This window comes from Euprymna scolopes, chromosome 10 (assembly GCF_053919585.1).
Source record: "Euprymna scolopes isolate OS-2025 chromosome 10, ASM5391958v1, whole genome shotgun sequence".
NCBI classification, from domain to species: domain Eukaryota; kingdom Metazoa; phylum Mollusca; class Cephalopoda; order Sepiida; family Sepiolidae; genus Euprymna; species Euprymna scolopes.
In genome coordinates, this window is record NC_136491.1 from 43,336,354 (window position 1) to 43,363,689 (window position 27,336).

The window sequence follows — 27,336 nt, forward strand, 5'->3', positions numbered from 1 at the left end:
CTTAAATAATTCGTATCTCTTACCATTTAAAAAGACATGGTATTAAAATATTGATACTTCCACTGAGCTTGTTTTGCTGTATAAACAATACTAATATTTTGGAATATTAAAACTACTAGTAATTGTCTGTATTTTTGAGATGAGGTGTTTTCATTGATTGAGATAGTCGGACTGACTTTCTCATCTTGGTTGTTAGAGTCACAACGTTTTGGCCGTTTTGCCCTCCGGCCTTCAAGCGGTTCCCTAGTTCGATACAAAACACCTGATGAAGGCCGGAGGGCAAAACGGCCGAAACGTTGTGACTCTAACAACCAAGATGAGGAAGTCAGTCTGACTATCTCAATCAATTAAAACTACTGTATTCATTTTGGATGTTATTCTTACATTTTGAACAAGCTTCACGTGTGTCTTGTCGAACTCTGGAATCTTAACTAAACCATTCACAGCATTTAGTCCTCATCCTTCAACTTATTAGACCATGAAGAAATATAGGAGAAATCTAATTAGAGTTAATTTTTCATATTACACTGTGTGTTATCTCACTTCATATTGACCAGTGCACCGGCTAGATTTATTATTAGAGCTATTAAAAAAACATTAGTTCAATTTGGATTGTTTGAACTATTGTTGTCATTTTGGATGTTATTTTCACAATGTTTGTACTGATGCAACCTTCAATCTCCTTTTGGTGTGTCTTGTCGAACGCGGGAATCTATATAAAATTTCAAATGAAACCCTTCATTTAATCCACAGAGGTAGCTTGCTTTTGTTCCATTAGACTGAAGTTTAAAGTAATTTGTAATTGTATTTTTACTATTGCCAGTATTTAGGATTGAACCCTTAACCTCAAGAAGATTGTCACTTAGAAGAGTTTATTATTACTATAGCACTTTATTTGTTATGCCACAAGTCCTATCAGACAATTCTAGTATGAATTGTGGAAGCCTTAAACTTATACTAGTCTAAAATGTGTAGTATTACTATTTATGACTATAGATTATTACTGATTATTTCTTTTATTTTTTTTTTATTCTTTCTTCACCCCAAACAAGGGATATTGTCACTTGGAACATAAGGGGCTACTATTTGGGATCGTGTCTAACATGGGACTGTACATTTTTGTTTTGCAAGTAAGTACAATAAAAAAAGCAGGAAACCTCGAGGAAATTTCAAAGTCAAGCAGTACAAGGGAAGAAATTATTAGAGTAGAAAGCCTTCCTACATCTAGAGACCTCAACAGTGAAGGGGGTAGGATTTTGCTGCTTGCCTGATTAGTTGGGAGCGTGCACATCATGTGGACACCAGTGCTAGGAGTTCATAAGAGCACATTCTGTTAAAGTACATGCCAGAGCACATTCCATTTCTTTTATTGATCGTAACTCCTCCCCCATAAGCATTTGAATCACCACTTAATTTATCACAGATTATAACTTTTTCAAGACAGAAAGAAGATGGATTGGTCTGTACTGAAATGCAAAAGACCAATGTTCAGTACTGTGATCCAGAACACTGATTGCTAGAAAAAGTTCCCCAAAATGCATTATGTATATAATATGTAAAATTTAATCAACCTAGCTAGTGGTCTTACTCTTGTAAAGTGTAGAAGTTGATCAGAAGAGACACTTAGTAGACGATATGTTCAAGTCATCTCTTTGCTACAAGTGATACTTTTTTTGTTAGATAAAAATAAAAAGGTGTCAGTCTTTATAAAAACATGTAAAAATTAAAACTTTGTAGTCATTCATACCAGAAATGCAGCCGAATGCTTTTATTACCATTATCCAAGTTTGAAAAGAAATGAAACAAAATATGGAAGAAAAATAGATTGGAAGGAATAGAATTAAAGGAATGATATTATTTAACATATGTGCTGAAAAGACAAATAAAAACAATGTGTATAACAATGTCATCTTCATGAACGACAACCAGTGTATATGAAAAAAACATCCTTTCTTTTTCTGTAACTTCATTTATAATCCTTTCTGTTGTTTATTTTTTGTGTATTTTTAAATGAAAGACATGTACTTATTTTTGTTTTCTCTTATCAGATATTTTCTAATGATTGTTCGGCATTTGTGCAGTTTAATAAAAACATTAAAAAATAAAAATATCGAAAAAAGGTTATATTGTACGTATCCGATTTGGACTGAAAATCTCCAAAAAAAATTTCACTTAATTTGATTGAGTAGTTTTTTTTTTATTTTTTTACAGTAGATAAAACACATTTTTATGACAGTGCGTTGAAGATAGACATCTTTGAATTTTTTAACACACCACGGGGAGATAACTCAATCTAAAATACTGACCCCCCCCCATCTTTAATACTAGATATTCTTCCTAAGAATCGAACCTTTTGCTTGGTATCATAACAAATTGTTTTTTCGCTGTAAAAAGAAAAAAACAAAAAAAAAAACTACTTGATGAAGTTAAGTGAAATTTTTTTCCGGAGAACTTCATTCTATAACGGATACATACAATTCAAACTTTTTTTGATATTTTCATTTTTTAATGTTTTTATTATATTAAACTGTACGAGTACCGATTGTTCAAAAAAAAAAAAAAAAAAAAAAAAGTAATAAGATGTAGAAATTTTGTATCACTCTGCGTGTGTGTGACTTAAAATTCATTTTTAATTTTGCTCCTAACCAGAGAACAAAATTGCAATATGCACAAGAAAAAATAAAGTAAATAAAAATTGAACTGGAAGAAGAGATAATTACCTAACATTCAGTAAGTTATTATTTAAAGCAAAATGAGTTTCGGCATTATGCCAGAACTTATCAAACAGATTGAGGATGCCATTTTCATTTACAAATTATAACAAATGAAGCAATTTTAATAAACAGTAAATCTTGTACAGTGTCTGATACTGAAAGAATTATTGAATTGGATAGAATATGGAATCAATGAAAACAATTGGAATTTTTTTATCTAAATAACACAGACTGAAAGTTTCTGTATTGAACTGGCAAGTTAGAATCAAGTATTGATTTGTTAAATGCATTACTATTTAGGTCTAAACTGTAAAATCTGACTAACTTAATTCTATATATTAGATTAAAACAAAGAGTAAAATAATTTTAAGATGACAGATTTTTATGATAGACTTATAAGATAAATCACTAACTTACCCAACCTGACTGTCACCCATTATGTTAAAACTTTCACCAATTTTCTGTTCAACACTGGATAAGGAAGGATGTTCAAAATACTGAAAAGAGAGAAACATTAGCAGGATTATGAAACAAGAAATACAAGATCTGTGTAGAAGAATACATAAACATGGGCGAATTAAGAGTGTCTTTCTGAGTGAAATAATAGGGTAGACTAAACTCTAAAGCCTTGGTAGAGCAAAAGTTTAGATGTAAAATCTGCAATAAAATTTGCAACCAGGTTGGTCTCAGATATATGTGCTATACCATGTACATGTACAAACATTTGCTTGGTGGAGAGAGAGTGGGATGAGGCTTATACTCTTCATAATGCATGATCCACTATAAATTTTAATAAAAGAAGTCGAGGTAACTATCAATGCCGGATTTCTTAAACTTTTCTCCTCTGCATATCAGTTCAAATGAAAAAGTTTTTTTTTTTTTATCTATAAAACATAGAAAAACAATGTAGATTCTGTAGACAAAGAGACAAAACAGTAAATCACATACCTGATCACATGAGTAAATGCAGCAAACTAGCCCAAAAAGAATACAAGAACAGACAACTGTGTATGAAAAGCAGTACACTGGGAACTCTGCAAATAACTGCACTGAGGCACAAACCAGAGACAATACTGGAAAACGAAAATCACAAAATCCTTTGAAACATGGAGATATAAACTGATAAACCCATCTAAGCATGGAGATTGGACGTCATAATAATTAACAAGAAGGAAATAAACTGCCAAATTGTAGATTTCACCATCCCAGCAGTTCACAGGGTGAAGATCAAAGAAACAGAAAAACAAAATAAATATGCAGGGCTCTACGAACAAATTTATCTTTAGTTGACCTTTGACAAATAAATATTTTCATTTACTATCCAAATAGAAATATTACTAGCACAAACGCACATGATTTTTGGAATATCTTCATTCTGTGAGGAGTATGTACATGAAAGACTTTTTTGTATCTTTTTTTTTTTTTTAAATAAGTGTAATTCTAAATATGCACGAATTGTATGCTAAGACTTAAAGATATAAACACACAAATTTCTTCAGATGTTTTTTAAACAGCCTTCATTAAAAAAAAAAAAAAAGTATCTTGTTCAAATAAAGGTTTTAGAGTTGGTTTACTGACAGTTTTAGGTGTGGCAAGAAGTTTATGGACAGCCTTAAGTTTGCAACAGTTGAAGACAAGTTTCAGTTTGACACAGTTAAACGCAAGTTGTGTCTTAGAGCAGATCGAAATGAGCTAAGCGCAACTGACGAACACAGTCACGACAGACTATGTAGATGTGGATTTTAGCCCTTACAGGTTTGTTTCCTGCAATGATGTCACATATGCACTCAGAGGCCTTCTGACATCTACGGAAGGTGTTTTCTATGTTTTCTTTTGAATAGTTTTATTTTTATAGTTGTGAACCTATGCTCATCTTCTTAGCAATCGCCAATGTGAGAGACAACGACACTTCCAGAAGAGAAGATGAAAGAGAAGAAGACCACATAAAACATCGTTGGAGTCAGTGATTATCAAGCGAGGAGAAGCACACATGATCCCACAATACACTCAGTTATGAGCAGCTTCATTGTATTGTTTACCCTTTTCTAATCACACAGAACACTTATGTGACTTACACATTATTTATTGCAATAAATTCATCACTGGTTAATTCCCCTTAAAAAATTCTTCAAAAATAGAGTTTAAAATCATCTTTGTTTCTGAATTTTTGCAATGAGGATTAATAATTCGTATTATTTTAACTACTATTCTTATCTTGAGGGTTACTCTCACAACTTTTCATCTGATGTAACTGTCAAACTCAGGGAATCAGTAAGGAATTTTAAATGGAACCCTTTATTTTATCCATGAGGATAGCATGCTCGTGTTCCATTAGCCATGACCGGGTAGAAATCTTGAGCAATTTGCAATTGTATTCTTCCAGACCTGTAGTATACTAGATAAAGTACTTGATGAAATCCAGTTGTAAGTCACACTTTTCTGGAGGTTGAAGGTTCAATTCTTCGTGCAGGCGACATTGAAAATACAATTGCGAATTACTTAGGGCTTCTACCCAGTCATGGCTGACAGAACGAGAACATACTACCCCCATACGATTAGCCCCATATGTAGATTAAATAAGGGGTCCCATTTTAAATTCTTTGTAGATGCCGAGTTCAGCAGAAAGATTCACGAATGCAATAAAATACACCCAAAGAATCAACAGAAATGTCGTGCAAATAATACTCGAGATGAGAACAGCAGTCTGAATAATCTAAATAATACAAATGGTTGGAATCTTGGAAAACCCGCAAACAGTTTCTCTGCTTGTGAAAAAGAGATTAGGAGCAACTTAATCTTTAGTGGTACTTGTAAGCATTGGTCACATAAAAAGTGCAGTGGAATTACAGATAGGTTGAGAGAGGACAATCATTTTTTGTACAAGATGTTTAAGACACTGCAGTCTGATAATAATTCAGATGTGGATAAAGTATATCTGGATGGCGAGACTATTAAGGCTGTTGAGTAGTTTTGTTACCTGTGCTAGTGGAATCACAAGAGTGGATGGAGTAAGTTTAGGAAACTTCAACCATTATTAATCAGCAGAATGTTATCACTGTCGACCGAGGGAAGATTTTATCAGACATATGTGTGAAGTACGATGATGTATGGATGTGAAACTTAACCAAAGAAGTTTGAGAATATGTATTATGTGGAGAGAAATGATAATAGAATGATGAGTGTGGAATGCAAGTCTTAAAAAAATACTTCGATCTGACGACCTAAACTGAATATTGAATCTGGACAGTGTAGAGAGATGTGAACAGAACAGGAAACTTCATTTGTTTGGTCACATTGATAGAACAGATAAGTGTGTTTGGGTTAGTAGATGAAGAACAATTGAGATAACAGGGTCAATTGGCAGAAGGTCAATGAAAACATGGGATGAAATGGTAAGGAATGATTTAAGAGAAAGAGAGATAAATATAAACCTGACCAGAAATAGGTTAGTTTGGAAAAACAGGAGACTTTGTTGGTTTGGTCACATTGAGAAAAAAAAATGGATAAGTACTTGTATTAGAACAGTTGAGGTATCAAGATCAGTTGGCAGGGGAAAGCCAGGGAAAACATGGGAGGAAGTGATAAGAAAGGGGTTGAGAGAAAGAGGGATGAATAAAGACATGGTCAGAGATAGTTTGGAAGTTAATTTTTGAAAGTCATCCATCACATGCCAGCAAGTAAAACATACTATAAACTAATGATGATAATGATGAACTTAGAATCAATTTAAAACCATTGGGGATATTTAAAGTGGGGGTAGTTCATAAATGTGGTATTGTGGTGATTGTTGAAGTGAAAGTGATTGACAAAGGGCGAAAGAATGAAAGGAACAACGTTTGTACAGGTGAGTAAAAATACACCTAGTTACAAGTGGAACAGAAGAAAACCAATAACATCCCCACTTTTGATGGTCTTGTACTGAATTGTTAATGAAATTGACTTTTTTTTATTTGCAAATAATAGGTCCCTCACAACTGGCTAACTCTAACCTCTGTCCCTTCGTCACAATGTTGCATCCTTGTGCTGTGCCCATTTTACAAGTACTTAAATGGAACATGCTCTAATGAACACTTAACACTTCTGACCCCTCGACGTGCATACTCTTAATTAACCCGACTAGCAATAGAATCCCACCCCTTCACTGTTGAGGTCTCTAGATGCCTGAAAGCCTTCTACTCTAAGTCTTTCCTCGGACTGCTAGACTTTAGAATTCCCTTCATATTTCCTGCTTCCATGCCTGTACTAACCTACTGAAGTTTAAATGTAATGTCGACAGACATCTTGCTGTTCAACTTTCCACAGTTCACTGTCAGATTCCCAAAATAGTAGTCTCTTACGTTTGAAGTGGCAATATGACTGGTTTGGGATGCAAAAAAAATAAATAAATAAATAATAATAATTCAAAATATTTGTGTCATTATTACGTGATGGTTACCTTTATAAAATAAATAAAAAAATAACCACTTTCAAATGAAATAAGATCTTTATATTCTTTTTTTAATTTTGAACATTTTTTATGTATCTTTCTTTTCTTTTTCTTTTTTTTTTTTTTTTTAAGCCAGAGTCTGAATCAGCCTATTTTTGCAATGTTCTGGATCCAATCAGACAGCCTTAGTTTCAATAAAAAAATTTTTTAAATCTGACATTTACCACCACCACCACCACATTTCTTCTGCTTTGTTGAAGTTTTACGCCACATTGTACAAATGTCAGTTTTGATGTGCCCAAACAGCAAAGGCCGAACCGAAATTAACTTTGTCCAAATGCTACACCTTTCAGTGTGTCTGTTTAAAGACATAACATTACTCTATTTACATTAACTGCCGGCGAAGGGAAAACAATTTTGCTGGCCTTATTGATTCCCGAGAGGCTGCAATTAGAAAATTAGAAGAGACACTGTTTGTGTATCTCCCAACACAAAACTTAGTTAAAAAAAAATAAAAATAAATAAATAATAATAAAAAATAAATAAAAAATGGAGAAAACGACTGAGAAAAATGAACCCAACTCTATTGAGCCTCAAAGGTTGTCCATGTCAAAATAGAAAATAAAATAAAAGGTTATATTCATGAGGTACGTATTTATTGGAAACTCAAAACAAACAAAACAGCATACGAGCCTGCCAGCGATAGGGGGGGGGACTATATGATCATGAAGCTGATCGCTCGATTGAAAATGGCCTTGATCGTTCAAGTGACAGTGATAACAACACGGCTCAATAAGACTGTCTCAAAAAGCGATCGAGTCTGCTGTGCCGCATCTTCAAAGAAACAACAGATGAAAGAAATCGCCTAATAGTTTTATATGTGTGATAATGAGATCAGACAGTGGGGTGGGGTGTAATAAACAGAGTTTACCCCCCCCCCCATACACACACACATAATCTCCACAGGAGTAAGCTTTTCTCACTTAAGAAAAAAAAAAAAAAAAAATCCTATCATTTCGTTCTACCGGATGCCAGACATTCACCTGTTATCTCATGCTTTCCAATCAAGAAAGTTTTTTAAGACTCTTTTGCACTTGGTTAACTGGGTATATTTGTCAGGTCATTTTATTTTATTTTCCTTCAGTCGAAGTTCTCAGAAATCAAGGAGCCCCTTACCTGGGGCTAACACTTGAACTTATATGAGATACATAATAGATATTGGAATGCTCCATTAAAGTTCTTTACCTCTCAAACACTGAATTAGTAAAGAAGAGAATATGATTTTCCTCTCCTCAGTTTACCATTTTAATGTGTTTCTTTTTTTGTTTTTTGGTCTTAAATGATTCCAAGACAAGAATTCATCTTGTCTGGTGGGGTATCAAGATTCGTGCAATTACTTAAGGTAACATCACTTGAAGAAGGTGCACCATTCGTTGTAAAAGATAGTATGGCTAGCCATAGTGAGGAGATCTTATTTGGATCACGAATACTATGTGATTCTGATTATTTAATCAGGGTTTAATTCTAGGAAACATATCCTCGTGCCAGGTTGTCCTGAGACAGTAAAAAGAGACCTTAGACACTTGAGGATAGTGTCTAGTAGGCATTCAAGTCTCTCTTTTTTATTTTAATTTTGTTATCACTTTGTTTTTTCCTGGGGATGGGGCATTCTACCGGATGCCAAACACTCATTAACCGAGAGATCTTTTTAAGATTCTAACCGTCCCTTTAAGTGCTTATGATCGTTTGTGTCATACACTAACTGTGATAAAGGCAACCAGTTATTCGCATTGGCTTACTTCAAACCGATAGGCGGACACAGGTAGACAGGCGGACACAGGTGGACAGGATACATAATGTAATTAAATCCTTTTTAAGTAAGAGAAAAATCCAGGTTGTCCTCGATGGTCATACATCTAAACAATATGATATAAATGTGGGAGTACCTCAGGGATCTATTCTTGGACCTTTATTATTCTTGGTATTCATAAATGACCTCGTTGATAAAATTGTTTCTGAGATGGGTATATTTGCTGATGACACCATACTCTATAGCAGGCACGAGGGGAAAACAAATGAACACATATCTAAATAAATGGCAGAAACACTAGATGACCTCCAATCTGTATTGGAATGGGGACAAAAATGGATGGTCACATTCAATGCTGCCAAGACTAAGCTTGTTTCCTTCAATAATTACAAGAAACCTTCTCTACCCCCAATAGCAACGGCCAAGAACACATTACCCGAAAGTACTTCTTTTAAACTCCTCGGCTGAATGTTTACAGGGAACATGAACTGGAATAGATACATTGAAAGTATTAACAAGGCTGCTGCGAAGAAGTTGAGCTCTCTCTACCGTGCTAGAAAACTACTTACGCCTGAAAGTATCCTGTACCTCTATAAGGCCACCATTCACCCATGTATTTGGACTGATGCACCTGCTATTTGTCTCTCACTTCTTGACAAGGTTCAAAAGAAAGTCACCAACCTGATAGGTCCTGAACTGTCATCTAGGCTTCAGTCTCTGTTCCATCGACGAAATGTTGCATCCCTCGACCTGTTCTACAAATACTTTTAATGGTGAATGCTCTGATGAACTAGAAGCACTTGTACCCCCTCGACGTGAACATCCCCGACAAACCTGACAAGCAGCTAAATCCCACCTCTTCACAGTATAGATCCCTAGGTGTAAGAAAGCCTTTTACTCCAATAGTTTCTTCCCCAGAAATGCTAGACTTTGGAACTCCCTTCCGGGATTCAGCTTTCCCAACTGTACTGACATGCAGAAGTTCAAGTGTAATGTGAACAGACATTTTGCTACTCATCTCCCTTCATAATACCCCTGCAACTTATGTCTCCGATAGTAGTCCCTTACTTCAAAGTGGCACTGTGCCTTGTTTGGGGTGAAAATTGAATTAAAAAAAAAAAAAAAAAAAGACAGAGGTGGACAGGTGGACACAGGTAGACAGACAGGCGGACATAGGTAAACAGGCAGATAAGCGGACACAAGTAGACAGGCAGACAGACAGGCGGACACAGATAAAGATAATTATCTATTTTGTAATTAAAAATGGTAACACAAAATGTAAATAATGAGAAGCTATTAAATGAGATTTGATTTTCAATTGTTAAAGTAACAGAAAAATGGAAAGGACTCCAATGAAAAGAAATAATCAATTTGTTTTGCTTTAATAAAATACTAATAATAATAATACTCAATAAAATGCTGATATTATTCTTTAGTGAATGTTTCTAAGAACAATAATACAACTGCTTAGAATTGTGGGAATGCAGATTGTATGTATAATCATAGTTTCACAGAGCCTCTGACGCTGGTAACAACAGCAGCAAGCCAGCTGTGCAATGGGACGTCACAGAAAAGACAAAAGGATACACTTGGATGGAAAAGCATGTTCAAGGAACGTGTTCAGAGAAAGAGATATTTTGAGCCGGGTATTTGGAAAAAACATACGTTAGAGATGCAGAAGAGATGAAAAGTCACATGCGACTAGAGAAGGAGAAATTAATTGTTTAAAAGATTCAAGACAAAAATGCATTGTTGGAAATACTAGGTATACAGGTTTTTGTTAAAAAGGAATGCGAGTCGAGTTTTTACGTTTCTTCTGTTTCTTTGCGACAGAGTCTACAACGTTTTGGGTACGTTAAAATGTAATGACACCATTAAAATAAGGTGTACACGTTATCTTAGTTAGTCCCCCACTTCCCTTTTCTCTTACACAGTGACCAAGTTAGACATGAAGTTGATGTTTAAAGTGAAAAGAATTTAACTCTCCCTAAAAATGGGCACCCTGGATAGGAAGCAAAAAAATATAAAATTTCTTACTCTAAGGACAAAACAGATACTACACTTTTTTTTTTTTTTTTTTGCAGAGAGGAGCCAAACAAAATTATCTCCCTTTAACTTTTGTTTTTTTAAAGAGCAACATAGATCGTACACAAAATCAATCTTACTAAATCCATCCATATAAAGTTAGATATGTGCATATGTTTACATATTTCTATGTATAGGATTCACTCCTAAACTAATTGACCAATCATTATGAATTTCAGAAGACAGATGCTATGCGCAACAGCAAGTAAGTTTTGAAAAACTTTTATTCATCCCTAAATAAAGCATATTGTCATTATAGTACAAGAGATGTTATATGAGAAAGATTTTTATTGGTGGGAACAGAGGTTGACATTGGTGGGGAGCTGGCCAGCAAGATGTTTGTTCACATTACATTTAAATTTCTACATATTGGTTCGGTTAGGGAAACATGGAGCAGGGAAGGAACACCAAAGGCAAGTGGTCCAGGAAAGAAATTATTAGAGTAGAAAGCTTTTTGGCATCCAGGGATCTCTGCTAAGAGAGTGGGTCAAGAGTATTTTTGGAGTGATATAAGTCTCTAGAGTTCAGTTCGTTCGAGTACATTTTGTGATGAAAGTACTTGTAAACAGGTACAGAGATGCAACTCTGTGGTGATACAACAGGGACTGAAGCTTGTCGGACAGTGTGGAACCTATCAGATTAGAAATTTCTTTTTTTTTTGTACTCTGTCCAAGAGGGAGAGGCTAATGTTTGGTGTACCAGTCAAGATATGGCAACAATACTCCAATGTACGGACCAATGGTGGCTTTATAGAGATATAGGATACTGGCAGGCATAAGAAATAAAGAGAATGAGCTTATCTATTTTTGCAGCAAACTTGGCAACATTTTTTATGTTACCTAAGAGTTTTAACATTGGACTCTCAGGAAGAGTGTCGTCAGCAATAATAACTGGTAGTTGGAAAAGTTTCTTGTAGTTTCATTCTACTACAGACTAAAGGTCGTTTTGTAAGGATTCAGCCATTGTCTTGCAATAGAGCACAGTGTCATCAGTAAATAAACCCATCTGAAACAATTGTATCCGAGACTATTCTCTATCTCAACAGATCTATTATAAGATCATGTATGAAATACTGTTGCTATATTTAAGCTGATGAATCTCTGTCCCATTTGAGGGTTCTTGATAAGGTGCAGAAACGCATCTGTAATTTGATTGGCCCTCACCCTTTCTTCTTCCTTGCAACCTCTCTCTCACAGATGTGGGATTGCTAGTTTCAGACTTTTTTTTATAAATACTATTATGGCATATGCGCTTCACAATTGTCTGCTTTACATTCCTTTGTTCCAGCTCATTTGACTCTTGGTCCAGTAGTCTTCATCAAGTTGTTATTTTGAAAGCTCATTGTAATACAGCTTCCCATTCCAGTAACTTGTTTCCAAAATCACAGACTTGTGGAACTCTTTCTGCTGATTGTTTTTCCTTCTACCTATAGCAATGTTCTATTCAAGACTAAGGCCAATAGACATACCATGTCTTTATGATAATTAGGGCTATAACAACAGCATATTCTTATTGTTTTGACTCTCGAGTATATATCTGACACAGTTAGACACAGTTACTCAACCGAGAACCAAATCACTTTATATAAAAGCATATAAGATATTAACGGATACACACTCGAGAGTGAAAATAATGAAAAGAATATGCTGTTGTCCTAGCCCTAGTGATAATCATCTTTCATTCTTGTTAGCTCCTTACATCAAGTGGCTTCATGCCTTGTCTGAAATAATTTCCATAAAAAAAAATAACTTGAGTTGTTTTTAAAAATCATGAATGATATAGGTTTCAATATCATTGCCCAGGGCACATGTGACGCTGTTTAGACGTACAACCATCAAGAAAACCTGGATCTTTCTTTTAATTATGATCGGATTATATTAAGCATTCTCCCAGTAATGTCATACAATTTCATTTTTCTGAGAAGACCTTCCTGCCAGACTTTGTCAAATGTTTTGGATATATCAAGTGCTACTCCTCTAACTTCACCTGCTTTATCCAGTATGTGATATATATGTTCAGAGATGACCATAGGCCTAAATACATATTGTTGGTCAGAAATAAATTTAGCATTTTCAAGCTGGATTATCGCTAGGTTTATTAAGAACTTAAAGATTATAGTGAAGACTGGGAGAAAACATGGGGTTATTATATTTTACTAGCAGGGGTACTTGGCGTTGCCCAGATGTGTCGAGGTGGAGTAGTAAGGAACCCCGAAAAAAAGTGATAGTAGCTGGGGGGTGGGGATCAAAACAACAGTAGGCAGCTTGGGTGGAGAGAGGTGCTATAAAAACAAAAGTGCTAGTTTGAAGGCTCGATCCTGTAATGCGAGGGAGGAAAAGAATGTGTAAAAAAACATAACATTTTAGCTGATGCGTCTATGGCGAAACTGGATGTCGCGAGCGTTGAAATTAAGGTTAGTCAATCGAAAGGAGACGATGACTTGCGGAAATGTCGATGAAAAAAGCGACCCTTCCTTGTAGAAAACTGGCCAGTTGAGGGTGAAGGAATTAATGTTTTTGGCCAATATTTTGATATTTGTTGTCCAAAAGACTGAGCTTTAAAACGATATTGATTTCGTCCCGTTCTGACGCATCTGTCTGAAGTTTTTGCAAGGCATACAAACACACACACATTTTGCCTTTTATATATTAGACGAACCTGAGTGCCCAGCGTTGCCTGGGTGTTTGGAGATGTGTGTTGAGCAAAATTAAAAAAAAGTGGTAGTAGGCAGGCAGACTGAAACCCGTACTGCGAAGGAGGAAAAGAACAAAAAAAAAAGTGACATCTTTGCCGTTGAATCCATCGCCAAACCAGAAGTGGCGAAGGTTTAAATTAAGTCTAGTCAATCGAAAAGAGGGGATGACTTTTAAAAATTTCAGCGAAAAAAGCAACTCCTCCTTGTAGAAAAATGCCCAGTTGAGGGTGAAAGAATGAATGTTTTTAGCCAATTATTCGACATTTGTCGTCCGAAGGGTCGAGCTTCAAAACGATACCGATCTTGTGAAAATCCGTCGGCTCTGTCGAAAGTTTTAGGAAGACATACAAACATACATACATATTTAAACAGACAGGTGAGATTTATATAGAAGATGGATCAGCTCTTTCTACAGTTTTTGAAAACTGGTACCACAGAGGCAATTTTCCAGCAAGATTCTGCAAGGCATTTATTAAAGAGTTCAGAGAAGATAAGGGCCAATTCAACATAGCATTTCTTTATAATTATAGCAAAGATAAGAACTGGTCCACATACTTTGGAGATGTGAAGTGCAGTAATGATACTGTCAGAGACATACTCAATAAAAAGTACAACCGTAGGTCGAAGGGTATAATGTTGTATAATTAGTTGAAAACACATGTAAGCCTGAGCTTTAGATTTTAGGTTATGTTCTCTAGTTAAGGAAAGTGCGCTGCAGATGTAAACTCTGAGCTCATGCATGGGTTTACTTGCAGAGCAAGAGGTATTCAAACATAAAAATAATTTAGGATTGAAGAGTTTAAGTTAGTTTCATATGGTTTTAGAATATCTGGGTGTTTTATGTGGAGGAATGATTCTATATCATAAGTTTGTCTGAAGGAGAACCTCAAGGGAGGAGGTGATTTAGTATTTTGAGGGAAAAGGCGTCTGATTTGATCATTTTTCTGCTATTTTGTATTTTCATTATTTTTGTTGTTTTGGTAAAGTGAGTTTGGACAATATTGGATTAAAAAAACAAAACAAAAAAAAACAATAATCGCTCAAAAATAGAAAATTAAACAAAATACTGGTAAAAACAGATCCGATAAATGTCACAAATCATGCAAAAATGTAATGTTCTATTACTATTTTGTTTAGTTTTCGATTTTTTTTTTCTTGATTTATCGAGGCTCCAAACTGGCACACTGCCAATTTTTATTTTGTTCTAACTCTACAGACTTTACACTACTTTTGTTTTGAAGCAAAGAAACACTTTAAAATGAGTTAAAACATAAAAAAAACCCTATTCAGATAGGTAGAAGAGTAATTTATCTTGCCTTTGGTAACATTTATTTATTATATATTTATCTTTTCACTCTGTTTTGTTTTTTTGGCTATTGTAATAAATACACTTTTTTGATGATGATGATGATGATGATGATGATGACGCCGATGATGACAATTTAATTCAGCTTTAAAACTTCTTTCATTTGCTTTTTTTAGTTTTATTTTTTAAATAAACAATGCCTAAAAAGGACAAGTTAATGCTGCTTGGATTTAAAAAAAAAAAAAAAAAAAACAGTGGAGGGAGGAAGTTATATAATAATCAGCCCATCACACTGATTCATTTGAATGAAATTTAATCTTCTTACATCTCTAACAATCTTCTATTCACTATGTATAATTATAAAATTATGAGACAATTTCTCGCATCAATTTACACATTTAATTGTTATTTATACTCACTAGGAGTTCTTACACAGATTACTTACCGATAATAATCGGTTTGGTTGTTTTGTTTTACGATATATCAACCCTTTTCGGGTTATTTAATGTCAAATCAGTAATTTGGAAAAAAGTTTATAAGTTTCTGAATTTTTGAGATGAGGATTGGTTATTTGGATTCATCAGACCATTATTCTCATCTTGAGTGTGATTTTCACAACGTTCCGGTCGATGTAACCTCAGACCTTCTTTAGATGTATTTTGTCAAACTCAGGAATTTGGATGGAATTTCAAATGGAACCTTTTATTTACTTCATGGGGGTAGCATGTTCTTGTTCTGTCAATCATGAATGGATAGAGGTCCCAAGTAATTTGCAATTGTATTTTTCGGTTGTCCCCATTGAGAGTTGAACCTTCAACCCTCAGAAGAATATCATTTTTACAATTGATTTTTCCCAGTATTCTAACCACTGCGCCAATTTGACAAGAGACACCTGAAGAAGGTTGGAGGTTACATCGACCGAAACGTGAAAATCACACTCAAGATGAGAACAGCAGTCCGATGAATCTAAAAAAAAGTTTATATTCTTCAAGTTCTTCATATTTTCAAATATTTATTCATGGTGTTTGGTTTGGTTGTTTTGTAGAAGAAAATCGTTTTTATTTTTTTACTTTGCATAACATGATTGAGTTTTGTAAAGAAGGAAAAAAGAATAACATCAATGTTTATTGCATTCATTGGTTAGGAAGCCAATATCTTCAGACAACCTGATCTGATAGCACCACATGCTCTAACAGGTATAACTACTCTGGGCTAAAATGGACCTGGGAGCAATGGTAACTAAGAGGCAGCTCTACAATACCCAGAGCCCCCAAATAGGGTCTCACTACTGGATATCCTTTAAGGTCATACCCAGAACTGACAACAAATGGGATGTTTCCTGGAGTCTGTGTAACAAAAAGTCTCCCCAGATTTCCAATACTCTTCACCTCTTTTGATAATCCTTGCAAATGACTTTGCATTATCGTAACAGCCACTTGCCATTGAGTTTTCACTGGCAACAACCATTGGTCTTCACTAGATTTTAGGTGGCAATAAGTCTCTGCAAGGTCCCAGTACTCTTCACACATATCCAGTGGAGGTCTGGTTAGCACTTTGCTTCTTTGGTCCTTCCATCCTTCTTGACTCTTCACGCCTATTTTGTGTTATCAGCAGTGGCTGATTTTATTATTATTATTATTATTATTATTATTATTATTTACTGAAATCAAAAATGGAATAACATAAAAAGATGTTTTTAATCCTATTTTTCTTTTTTAGAATTACAAAATTAAATCCACCAGAATATATTTCGATTTCTTCAAAACAATTTAACGATTTTAATATTTTGTTAATAGTTTGAAGAAAAGAATGAATTTCTTTGTGATCTTTCGAAATTTGAAAGACATTTGGCATAATTGTTGCATAGTAAGGCACTTAAACTTGCTCTAAATTTTTCTCGTATATTAAAACTTTTGAAACCTAATTACATCTAATCGTTTTTATAAATAGGATGAAAACATCGTCTTAAATTATTAATTATAATTTTATGACAATTTGGTTCAGTTAATAATTTAATAATCAAGCATTACTGTAATAATAATTAAATTTAACTTTCGAAATCCTGTTTAAAAAGTATCAATTAAAAATAGTATCACGGTTCCAAATAAAAACTGCTTTAATTTATGCAAATTCTGTAAAATCACACACTGCACCCCCCCTCCCCCGACCAGTGGCAGTTTGGGATTTTACGGGATGTTACATCGATATAAGGTAAATGTCAAGTTTACAATAAACGTACAATAGCGAAATGTAATATAAAAATATAATAAAATAAAAATATATATAAAAGAATAAAAAATATAATAATACACAATGAGATGCTGTGTTATTTTGTGTGTCTTCCACTTAAACGTCAACACCCTGGAAATAATTGGGCAGATCTTGTTTCCTGTATCCTGTTCTTATGGATTCTTAATTGAATTTATTGGATTTTACCTCCTTATTCAATGGATTGTTACCATATCCTTTTAATACTTCCACTTTTTTTTTTTTTTTTTTTACTTGTTTCTGCTTTCATGATCATTATGAAACTGTATAAACTTTCACAAACTGTAACAAATTTAAAAAAAAATTTTCTGCAAATATGATTCATCTTTGTAGTTTCTTTTAATGCATTTATTGTATATTTTGTAAACCTCTTTCCTCTGATGAGAAGAATTGCATTTTTCGAAACTCCTCGGAATAAAATCTTCCCAATTTATCTGTACTCCTTGTCGGATAATTAAAAATTCTGTATACTTTCTGTACAGGTTTTTCATGTGTTTCTTGAGAATTTGAATCAATTTTCAATAAGATTATATATATGGATTAGGTCCTTGCTAATGAAGCCAGAGATGGCTTCTGTCGCCGGGGTTGAATCTATCAACTGGTGTCAATCGTGACACCCTGCACTGATGATTCCCGAAAAGATGAAACACTAGTGTCTGTACGTATTAAATAATTATTATAGTAAATAATTATATATATATATATATATATATATATATATACACTTTTTATTTGTTTTACACAAGCATTTATATGTCGGTATGCATTCAAATGGAGTCTATTTCTGTATAAGCAGCATCGCTTGAAGAAGTCTACTTACTTGTAACTGGTTGACCAAAACATGCTCATGAGTGTGTAGCCACATATAAATGCCTATGTAAAACAAATAAGTGTATCTTGCCCTATTGAGTATTGAGCACTCTTGTATGAACCTCATTGGAAAATATTACCCTGAATTGTGTGTGTGTGTGTGTAAAATAATATATTAATAAATCACCGCTTATCAGGGGCTAAATGCCACTCGAGGATACGAGTTAATAAGTTTATCAGGTAGATGGTTAGACAACATCGTGAGGATTAGTAATGATGGTTGAAACTGGGCATAACTTGATTACTTAAGACGGCTCACTAAGAACTTGTTAACATTTGGACGTGAAAACGACCATGTTGTAGTCAGCTGGGAAGCTGCCCCATGGCATTGTGTTCCACAGACTGATAGTTCTTGGAAAGAAACTTTTCTCATGAACGTTCCATTTAGTTTTAATACACAGAAGATGGAAGGAAAATTATTTAGTGGTTGCAGCTAGATGAGTTTTGGTTGTGAATATCTTATTGAGGCAATCATAGATTGGAGCTCAGCCGAGGTTTATTTATTTTATGATGACAATTTTTTTTTCTTGTTGGTTTTACTTAAATTTATTTTAACCGTTTTATTTTTTCAATTTTGATCATTTTTTTTCACTTTCCTGAACTGTCCTTACATTTCCGATTACACGTCATCACCACTAACAGCTTGGTGCTACATCTAGACATGGGATTATAACTTGGTGTGCGTGTTTTAAAGTTTGATTATATTTTGACCGCACATGCACACGCAAATAAATGTAAAAGTTTTTCCATTCATCCAAACTATATTTATGTTGTGGTCCCGTAAGCGTCCGAGAGAAAACTCAGTAATAAGTCGAAGCAAAATATATTAAACAGAAAAATAATTATGATAAATAGTGTGGTTATACGTCAGTCCGACTGCCACAGTGTAAGACTCGTACATTACTTGTGTACTAACATCAGGAAACATGTTCATCTGGTCTTTATACTAAGTGGAAGAGTTTATTATTACCTGTAGGGTGGACATACCACAACACCCTCCAACCACAGGGGTTTAAGTATCGTTTACTCCTTGAGTTTATCACAGACTAGGACTACGTAGATCATATCTCTAATCTTTTACAATTAGATTTCAGGTCTATGTTTACTTAGTAACATCATCCATTAGAAAAAAAAGGTCCTTGGCCTTTGAGCTGAGATCGAAGTGTAGTATCTGACTGATGTTACACTTAAGTTAATTTGTCCTTGGTCAATGGAGAGGAAACCCTCTATACTGAGACAATTATTATTTTGGGCTATTGCAAGAATGACCCTTTTGTCCTTCTTTTGGGGAGCTGGTTTTCCTTCCACATTAAAAACATCACATTTTGGTTTCGTGGGGAAGACAAATAAATTCCAATATCATCCATTAGTTTCTGAATGACATCCCAATTCCGTTTCACAAGTTCAGTTAATTTGGTATTAGCTGGTATGGCCGGATCAACTTCGTATTTGCCAATTCTACATGCGGATCGGTTTGACATTGTTTTTTTCCTTTTCATTAAAGCTTCAATGTTTCAAGAATTTATTATCCGTAGGGAGGACACATCACAACAATATCAAAAAACCTTAGGCTTATTTAATTCGATTATACATTAGCATAGCAAGTTATGAAAATATACGAGGAGCATGCAATAAGTAATGACCCTGACCCACTTCCAATTGTCTGATCTAGCTGAAATTTTGCATGTGCAATGATTTATATCTCTACAGGTTATGTGGCAAATTACAGCTCTGAACTAATTGTGGTTTCTGTTTTACAGGTGTTTGAACTGAGTCAGGTGTGAAATGGAGTCTGTTGAATGTCGAGCAGTGATCCGGTTTTTGTATTTGAAAGGACACACACCACAGGAGACTTTTGATGAAATGAAAGAAACTTATGGTGATAATGCCCCATCATATGAGATTGTAAAACGCTGGCATCGTGAATTCAAACATGGCCGGAAGTCTATGGAAACAGCTCCCACACCTGGTCGCCCCCTTCTGCCATTGATGAGGCATCTGTCCGTCAAGTTGAGGCTGCCATTTTGGAAGATCAGCACATTACTATTCGCCAAATAACCCAAGATGTCAAGATTATTACAAGGTATGTGGAAACTATCATTCATAACCATTTGCACATGCATAAGGTGTCTGCCAGATGGATTCCAAGGTTGCTCACACCATTCCAGAAGCGAGAACGTGTCGAGTGCTCAAGGATGAATTTGGAGATGTGCCAAGAAGATGAGTCAAAGTTTTCCAAAAGACTGATTACACAGGATGAAACCTGGGTCCATCACTATGATCCAGAGACCAAAGCCCAGTCAATGCAGTGGAAGCACTTGGACTCACCACCTCCAAAGAAGACAAGGGTGCAGCCCTCCGCTGGCAAGGTCATGCTCACAGTCTTCTGGGACCAGGACAGAGTAGTGATGACAGATTTCCTGGCAAAGGGTACCACAATTACAGGAACCTATTATGCTTCACTTTTGAGGAAATTAAGGGAAGCTATCAAAATCAAGAGGTGGGGCAAGATCAGCAAAGGTACGCTTCTCCTGCAGGACAACGCTCCGGTCCAAAACTCACATGTCGCCAGCTCAGAAGCACAGGCGTGTGGTTATGAAATCCTACCTCATCCTCCCTACTCTCTTGACCTTGCACCCTCTGACTTTCTCCTCTTCCCAGCCATGAACGTGTTTTGAAAGGAAAGCGTTTCCCAGATGATCCAACCTTGATTTCTGAAGTCACGTCGTGGTTGGAGGACCAACCTGGGCTGTTCTACAAAAACGGTCTCCAGAGCTGCATCAAACGATGGGAGAAATGCATTGGGTGGTTCCTATGTAGAGAAAGACTAATAAGTGTGCCAAGTTTCGTTGCTCTACTGCTATAGGAAGTGGGTCAGGGATATTACTTATTGCACGCCCCTCGTATATGGTAATTAAGCGACACAGAATTTTTCACGTTGCATCCTCATAACTTACTACCTAACTTTATTCACGTATTGACCAATGTTGCAGTAAATACGGAAAGTAGATACATAAAATATTATATCCTCATAAAACTTTATGTAAATATATGAAATAATATTTTTATATATATATATATATATATACACACACAAAAACTTTAGAGAGTGGAATTCCGGATGTTTTTGATTTTTAGATGAAAATATTAAGATGTATTTAGTCCCCCCCCCCCACTGCAAAAACTATGACACCAGTTTTGTAAAGAAGGATTGAGAAGTCAGTGCCCCTGAGGAGGGGTACTCTGATCTACAAAAAGTGTGTGTGCAGCCCCGTCGGCATTTCCCGGTAATGGTGCCTCAGGCGATTAGCAATAAACTAACCTCTTCTCAAAGAGAAGGCAAAACCTAGGAGGGTGGACCTCCTAGAACTGCACAGAACTAGCATTACACAGCAATCAACATGGATCAAGTCATTACAGGAATGGAATAATCTCTGTTGATTTTGGAGGGTCAAGGATAAAATCCCTAAAATGATTTGGATTAATCGAATTACTATTCTCATCATTTCACAACATTTCGCCGCTCAAACCTACTTTGTTCATGCACATTTTTTTGAGCTTGGATGTGTAACTCAAGAAGCTGTACAGCGATGAGAATAGATTGTTCTCATTCCGTCTGCTACGACTGGGTGGAAATGTTAATTTTGTTATTTTAGCTATTATCACCTTAGACTGTTTTTCCTAAAGACAACCACCTGAAAATTGCATGTTAACTAATGCAGTTATCTGTTACGATTTTATTATTAATTTAAGAAGGCTTAAAAACTTAATCTTGTCTTACTCTGTATTATTACTCTTTTGTTTCTAAAAATATAAAATCTTATTTTTCTATTGACCGTGTAAGGGCAAACGTTGAAATCTAACAGTTTTATGTTTAATATTTAAGGTGTTGTTTTCGTTTTCTTTTAAACTATGTACATGTAAGAAATTCATTTATTACATGAAGTTTTTGTTTTTACCTAATATTCAACGTAAACAAGTTTTCTCGAAAACAGTAACCTTTTCAGGTGTCAAAGGTATAAAGAGATACTTTATTTAATGTTTTTGCTATATTTTTTAAGCAAGGGTAGTAGTATCTGTTGTGTTCTGTCCTCAGTCAGGAGGATTGATTCTTCTCATCTGGGATAATTATACTTTTTCTTTCCAGTCAAGAGTACCCTTTTATTTTTATTTTTGGCGGGTGGGGATGTTAAATTCTTTCAATTAAAAACTTGTGCCTAACTTTGCCCTCGTGTAGGGGGAGGGGTAGTAAATAAGAGATGTGATTTTCCGCCCCCCCCCACCTTGATGTGAGAGAAAGGCGAAGCTTCCTTCGAGAATAGGGATGGGATTCACACATTATTTGCAATATTCCCCTCTCGGTGGAGATAATGCTTGGGAGAACGATCTAACAAAACAATTAGAAATACTAAAATAAGAGAAATACCTTATTTTTCTTAAAATGAAAAGATGTCGATATCTTCTTTGTCATGTCGATTTAACAATAAAATATCTTACATATGAATTGTTACGTGTCAATGCTTGGGTGGAGAAGAAAAAAGAATTACGTGTTACTGTTAAGTGTTCGTTATTATTCTTCTATATAATAAATCAGGAGCAGTTTGTTTGGTCACTTTAAAAGTAAACAATAATTCGAAGTGACAAATATAAATCATTTATTAGTTGAACAAGTTTTATTCCTGGGATGTAGTTTTCATCCGCGATTTTAAATGTAACATTTTATAAATATTTTGGATTTTTTCTTTCTTTTTTTTTCAAATGAAAAAATAAATAAATAAATAAATAAATATTTATATCATATTTCTATTTGTCTGTCTGTTTGTCCGTTTCATTTTTCTCGGAATCTACTGGACCAATCTAACTGAAATTCTGAGTGAACTTTTGTCATGATAAAGGTGCAACGAACTAGGTATTATGGCATCTGTTCGATACACAGTTAGGGATTAATAAGGGTTATTATTTAATACAAAACTGAGCACAAATCTACTCATATTCAACCATCAGTTTGGCATAAAACACTCATTCTAAGTCAACGGGCTATAACTTTTAGCTAAAAAAGTTTAATTTATATAATAACTAGCATTTCAGCCCGGCGTTGCCAGGTGTTTGGAGGTGTGTGTTGAGCAAAAAAAAAAAAAAAAAAAGTGGTAGTATTAGTAGTGTTTAGACCCAAAATTGGCGGAGGAGTTTGGTAGAGTTCTCAAAGGTCAAATCGTTGAACTTTGACCCCTTAACAGGCAAATTTCTAGCCGAAAACCGATCACAAAGATTTTCCCAGATCTCAGTACCCTATATATCAAATTTCGAGTCTGTAGACTGAAAAGTGACAGTTATTGCATAGGGAAATGTACACAGACACAGACACACACACAGACACGTTCACTTTTATAGATAGATAGATAGATAGATAGATAGATAGATAGATAGATAGATAGAGGTGGATCGTGGCTAATGACACGGACTGAAAATCTGGGTATGCCAAGTTCGAATCTAGCTGGTTCCACAGAAACATTTCCATCAAATTTAAACCTGACCTTATTTAATGTTTAATCTCTTGGAGAGGAGATAAATAAAAAGCACTTCTGTATGACAGTGTCATGCAGCGAATGTGTTCATTTTAGTTTCAAGAACGACCGATTGATAGAGGGCGTTTCTCATTCAAAGAACAAGAGCCGATAACTCATACCTTTCTAAAAGTTTGTGCAAAAACCTCTATAAACGTTTCATGTTTTTAAAATTATATTTTGCTACATTGACAAACTAAAATTATATTTTTATATATTTTTATATATTTTTTTTATACAATCTTATTGTGAAAAACAAAACAAAAACAAATAATTATATTACATTTCATACAATCTTACAGGACAAAAAAAAACAAATTATTCTAAAAAAACAATCTATAGATGTTTCGCTTTTTCTATATTTTTGTGTTATTTATTTTGTTATTATATATTTTTGCGTTTTTGGAGACACGTGTTTATATTTGAGGTTCAGGGAACGGCCGGTAAGAGGGCGTTTTTCATTCAAAGAACAGGGGTCGATAACTCGTCTCAATCGACTCATGGCACTGTCGTACAGAAGTGCCAAATAAAATATAATACACTAAGCCACTTCCTGATCGTACGCACGTTATCACCTTTCACACACATAAAATATAAGATCATCCGATTGACAAAGATGGCTACAGGTGACTTACTCTATGCGGTTTCCATATTTTCAAATTATCTCCTTCAAAACTAAAAATCACAGAGCGGCACTAGGGTAGGTGTATCAGAATTTGGGGGGAATTTTTGACACCCCTACCATGAAACTGTGAATGAAATATTAAAAAATCGTAATTTCTCTTTTAAAAGTGGGTTGTTTATTTTCTTTATGGAATATATTTCCAAAATAAACTATTAAAGTTGTTTAAAAAATAATAGAAATATTATTTTTGATTTTTTAAAAAACAGTGTTTACAAAGTGTCGGCGTGTCTTCATGCAGCCATTTTTTTTTTACATAATGAAATCAATTGAATTTTACGAGTTAATTTTTTTTTTTTCAATTTTTAAACTTTAAAAATCTATAAAAAATTTTCTATTGATTCAATTTTTACCATATTTTTAGGGTCAATGTGAAAGTTTATGCTCTTTCCAATAAACCGAATATAATATTTTAGACAAACGTTTTTTTGTAAATTCACCCCTCCCCAATTTTGAAATGTCTATTAAAATTTTAATAATTAATTTATATACCAAAGTTGTATATATCACAAATTGAAGATAAAAATCAATAAATAATATATTGTAAATTAAAACAAAAAATGTTTTTTGAAAATTTACCTGTAAAGTCCAAAATGTAAAACCTTTTTTTTTTTTAAAAACCACGTTGATTTTTTTTTTTTTTTTAAATTGGAAGCCTATGTTCTGCTTATATTGTCTAGTAAGTAATGGACGATGACAATTTTTTTCTATTTCATTGAATGTTTTCTTTTTTTAGATATTTAAAAAAAAAAAAAATTTCACTCGACAAAAAAAGAATGAAAATATAATAAATCAAAACTTTATGTATTTCTTTGAGAAAAGAAAAAAAAATTCCATGAGTGTTTTTTTTTTTTTTTTTTTTTTTTTTTTACAGGCAAAATCTTATAAGTAAAATTTGACTATTTTTAAACTATGGGAACACATATTCTTCACGGACAAGGCTAGAAAACAAATGCAAAGTGTGATTTTTACTTCCCTCATGTCCACCCATAGTTCAAAACAATAAAAAAAAAAAAAACTACTTCTGGTTTTGGATAAAAACGTAAAATACTTTTGTCATGGTGCGTTTTTCAAATAGGCGTTTAAAAAATTCTTTTATTTAAAAAATTAATGGATTTTAAAATATAAATATGGATGAACTCTTAACAATGAAGAATGGAATTACACATTGATTAGTAATTTTTATAGGTAAGTGACATTTTGGAATTTATATCAATTTTTTATAATCGCCGTAAGTTAAATTTCGTTTATTTTCTTCAAATCTTTTTAAAGAAAACCGATTTAAAAAACAAATATTGCATAATTTGCTATTAAACCTGTTATTTTTTTTAAAAATTTGGTCTTTGCTCCTTAAATTGCAAAAAAAAAAAAAAAAAAAAAAAAAAAAAAGGCTTTGAATTACATTTTTCAAATAGTTATAAGCTTGGAAAGATAGGAGGTCAAATTATTCAATATTTTTCATGCATTCATAAGGTCGGTTTCTGACACACCTAGCGCTAGGGGCCTCAAATGATTGGAGTTTTTACGGGTTGTTCTTTTATGGGTCCTTAGCGGGTTAAAATTGTTTTTAAGGGGCCAAAATTGGGTCAAAATTGAAAAAAATCGTTAAACATTTTGTACATTCATCTTAGTTTATTTTTAATCGAGTTATATGTGTGTTACGTTGGTACAATGATAACGTCATCAGCTTTGAACGCTAGTTTCGGTTTTGATTCTACTGATGCACTTAAATATATTTTTCTACTTTTAAAATCCCGGCTCTATAATAATATGTGCAAAGTTTGGACAAATTAAAATATCATATTTAAGCATATTTTAGTTTGGAGAGTAAATTCTTTCACCAGAATTCTTGAACACTAGTACCACAAAGGCAATTTTCCAGCTATCAGGAAGCAAGATTTGGCAAGGCATTTATTTTGGGAAGGACAGGGGCCAGCTCAGCAGAGCATTTTGTTATTACTATTGCAGAGATAATATCAGATCAACATGCTTTAGAGGTGTCCAGATGTTTTATGGTATCCACAACATGGAAAGGAGTGATGATCAGATCTTCAAGTATGATTTTTGTGTCCATTGTGGAAAATTTGGAAAAGGACAATGTGTGTGGAGTCCAAAGTAGAGCTTTAGGTAAACTGCTGAGACATTTCAACTTTATCCGTTGTTGTATAAATAACATCATGGTAATTGGATAGTGGAAGAACTGTTTATTTTATTTACCTCATCTCCAAGAAGTTAGACACAAAATCAAGTGTGGGTTTGATAAAAGTGTCTCTGCAGATTGAACTGGATTTGAACTTGGTAAACCCAGGTTTTCAATTGTTAACCATTTCACAATTGTCCGGTGGAATTGTTTATTGTCCATTGTTCATCACACTATCATCGATTTCCCAGAAACCACGAGTTCCGAATTTCTATGATTTGATGCATTTTTTGATCATCTTGGTATAACTACTCTTAACTGTTATCACACTCTTCCAATGGTTTCTTGATGCTATGAATTTTTGTCTATTTGTAACTTACTTATGGTGAAGCGGCCAAATACTTGCAGCCTATGCGCAATAGCAGCCATATACATTAAGGCAAACCATTGGAAAGAGTAGGGCTTACTACAGAATTTTCGTGTGGAGACATGTGCTTCTATGCCTGCTTCAATCCTTTCAATAGCCTCAATTTGTGCACTGTTCAGCGGGGAGAGAAAAGGTTTTACTCCATGAGGCAACTCTGATATGATCGCTGATAGATTTCCAATCAGCCCATTGGTACTCTTATAATTTGTAGTAATAAGAGGTTAATGTAGTTTGCTTAAAGCATTGTATAGTGTGCATGCCATTCCGTCAACTAAAACAATGCAATTTTAAATAAATACATTTTAAAAAAAAAACAAAGTGACATCGATTTTATGGACCTGAAGAATAT

The 27,336-nt window shown here is 34.2% G+C and overlaps 1 protein-coding gene across 2 annotated transcripts in view; it reads right to left on the reverse strand.

Annotated features, from left to right (window-relative positions):
• LOC145285951 (putative pyridoxal-dependent decarboxylase domain-containing protein 2) overlaps positions 1-27,336 on the reverse strand; it is a 153,580-nt gene that overhangs the window by 114,500 nt on the left and 11,744 nt on the right. Inside the window, exons 1-2 of one of the 2 annotated variants that reach the window (XM_080134472.1) lie at positions 22,601-22,753; positions 3,132-3,211 (exon numbers count right to left, since the gene is read on the reverse strand). In XM_080134472.1, the coding sequence (XP_079990598.1) occupies positions 3,132-3,211; positions 22,601-22,645 (125 nt within the window). In that variant the 5' untranslated portion in view covers positions 22,646-22,753. Of the gene's footprint in view, positions 1-3,131; positions 3,212-22,600; positions 22,754-27,336 lie in introns of those variants that run through there. The other variant, XM_080134471.1, reaches the window with a different exon arrangement.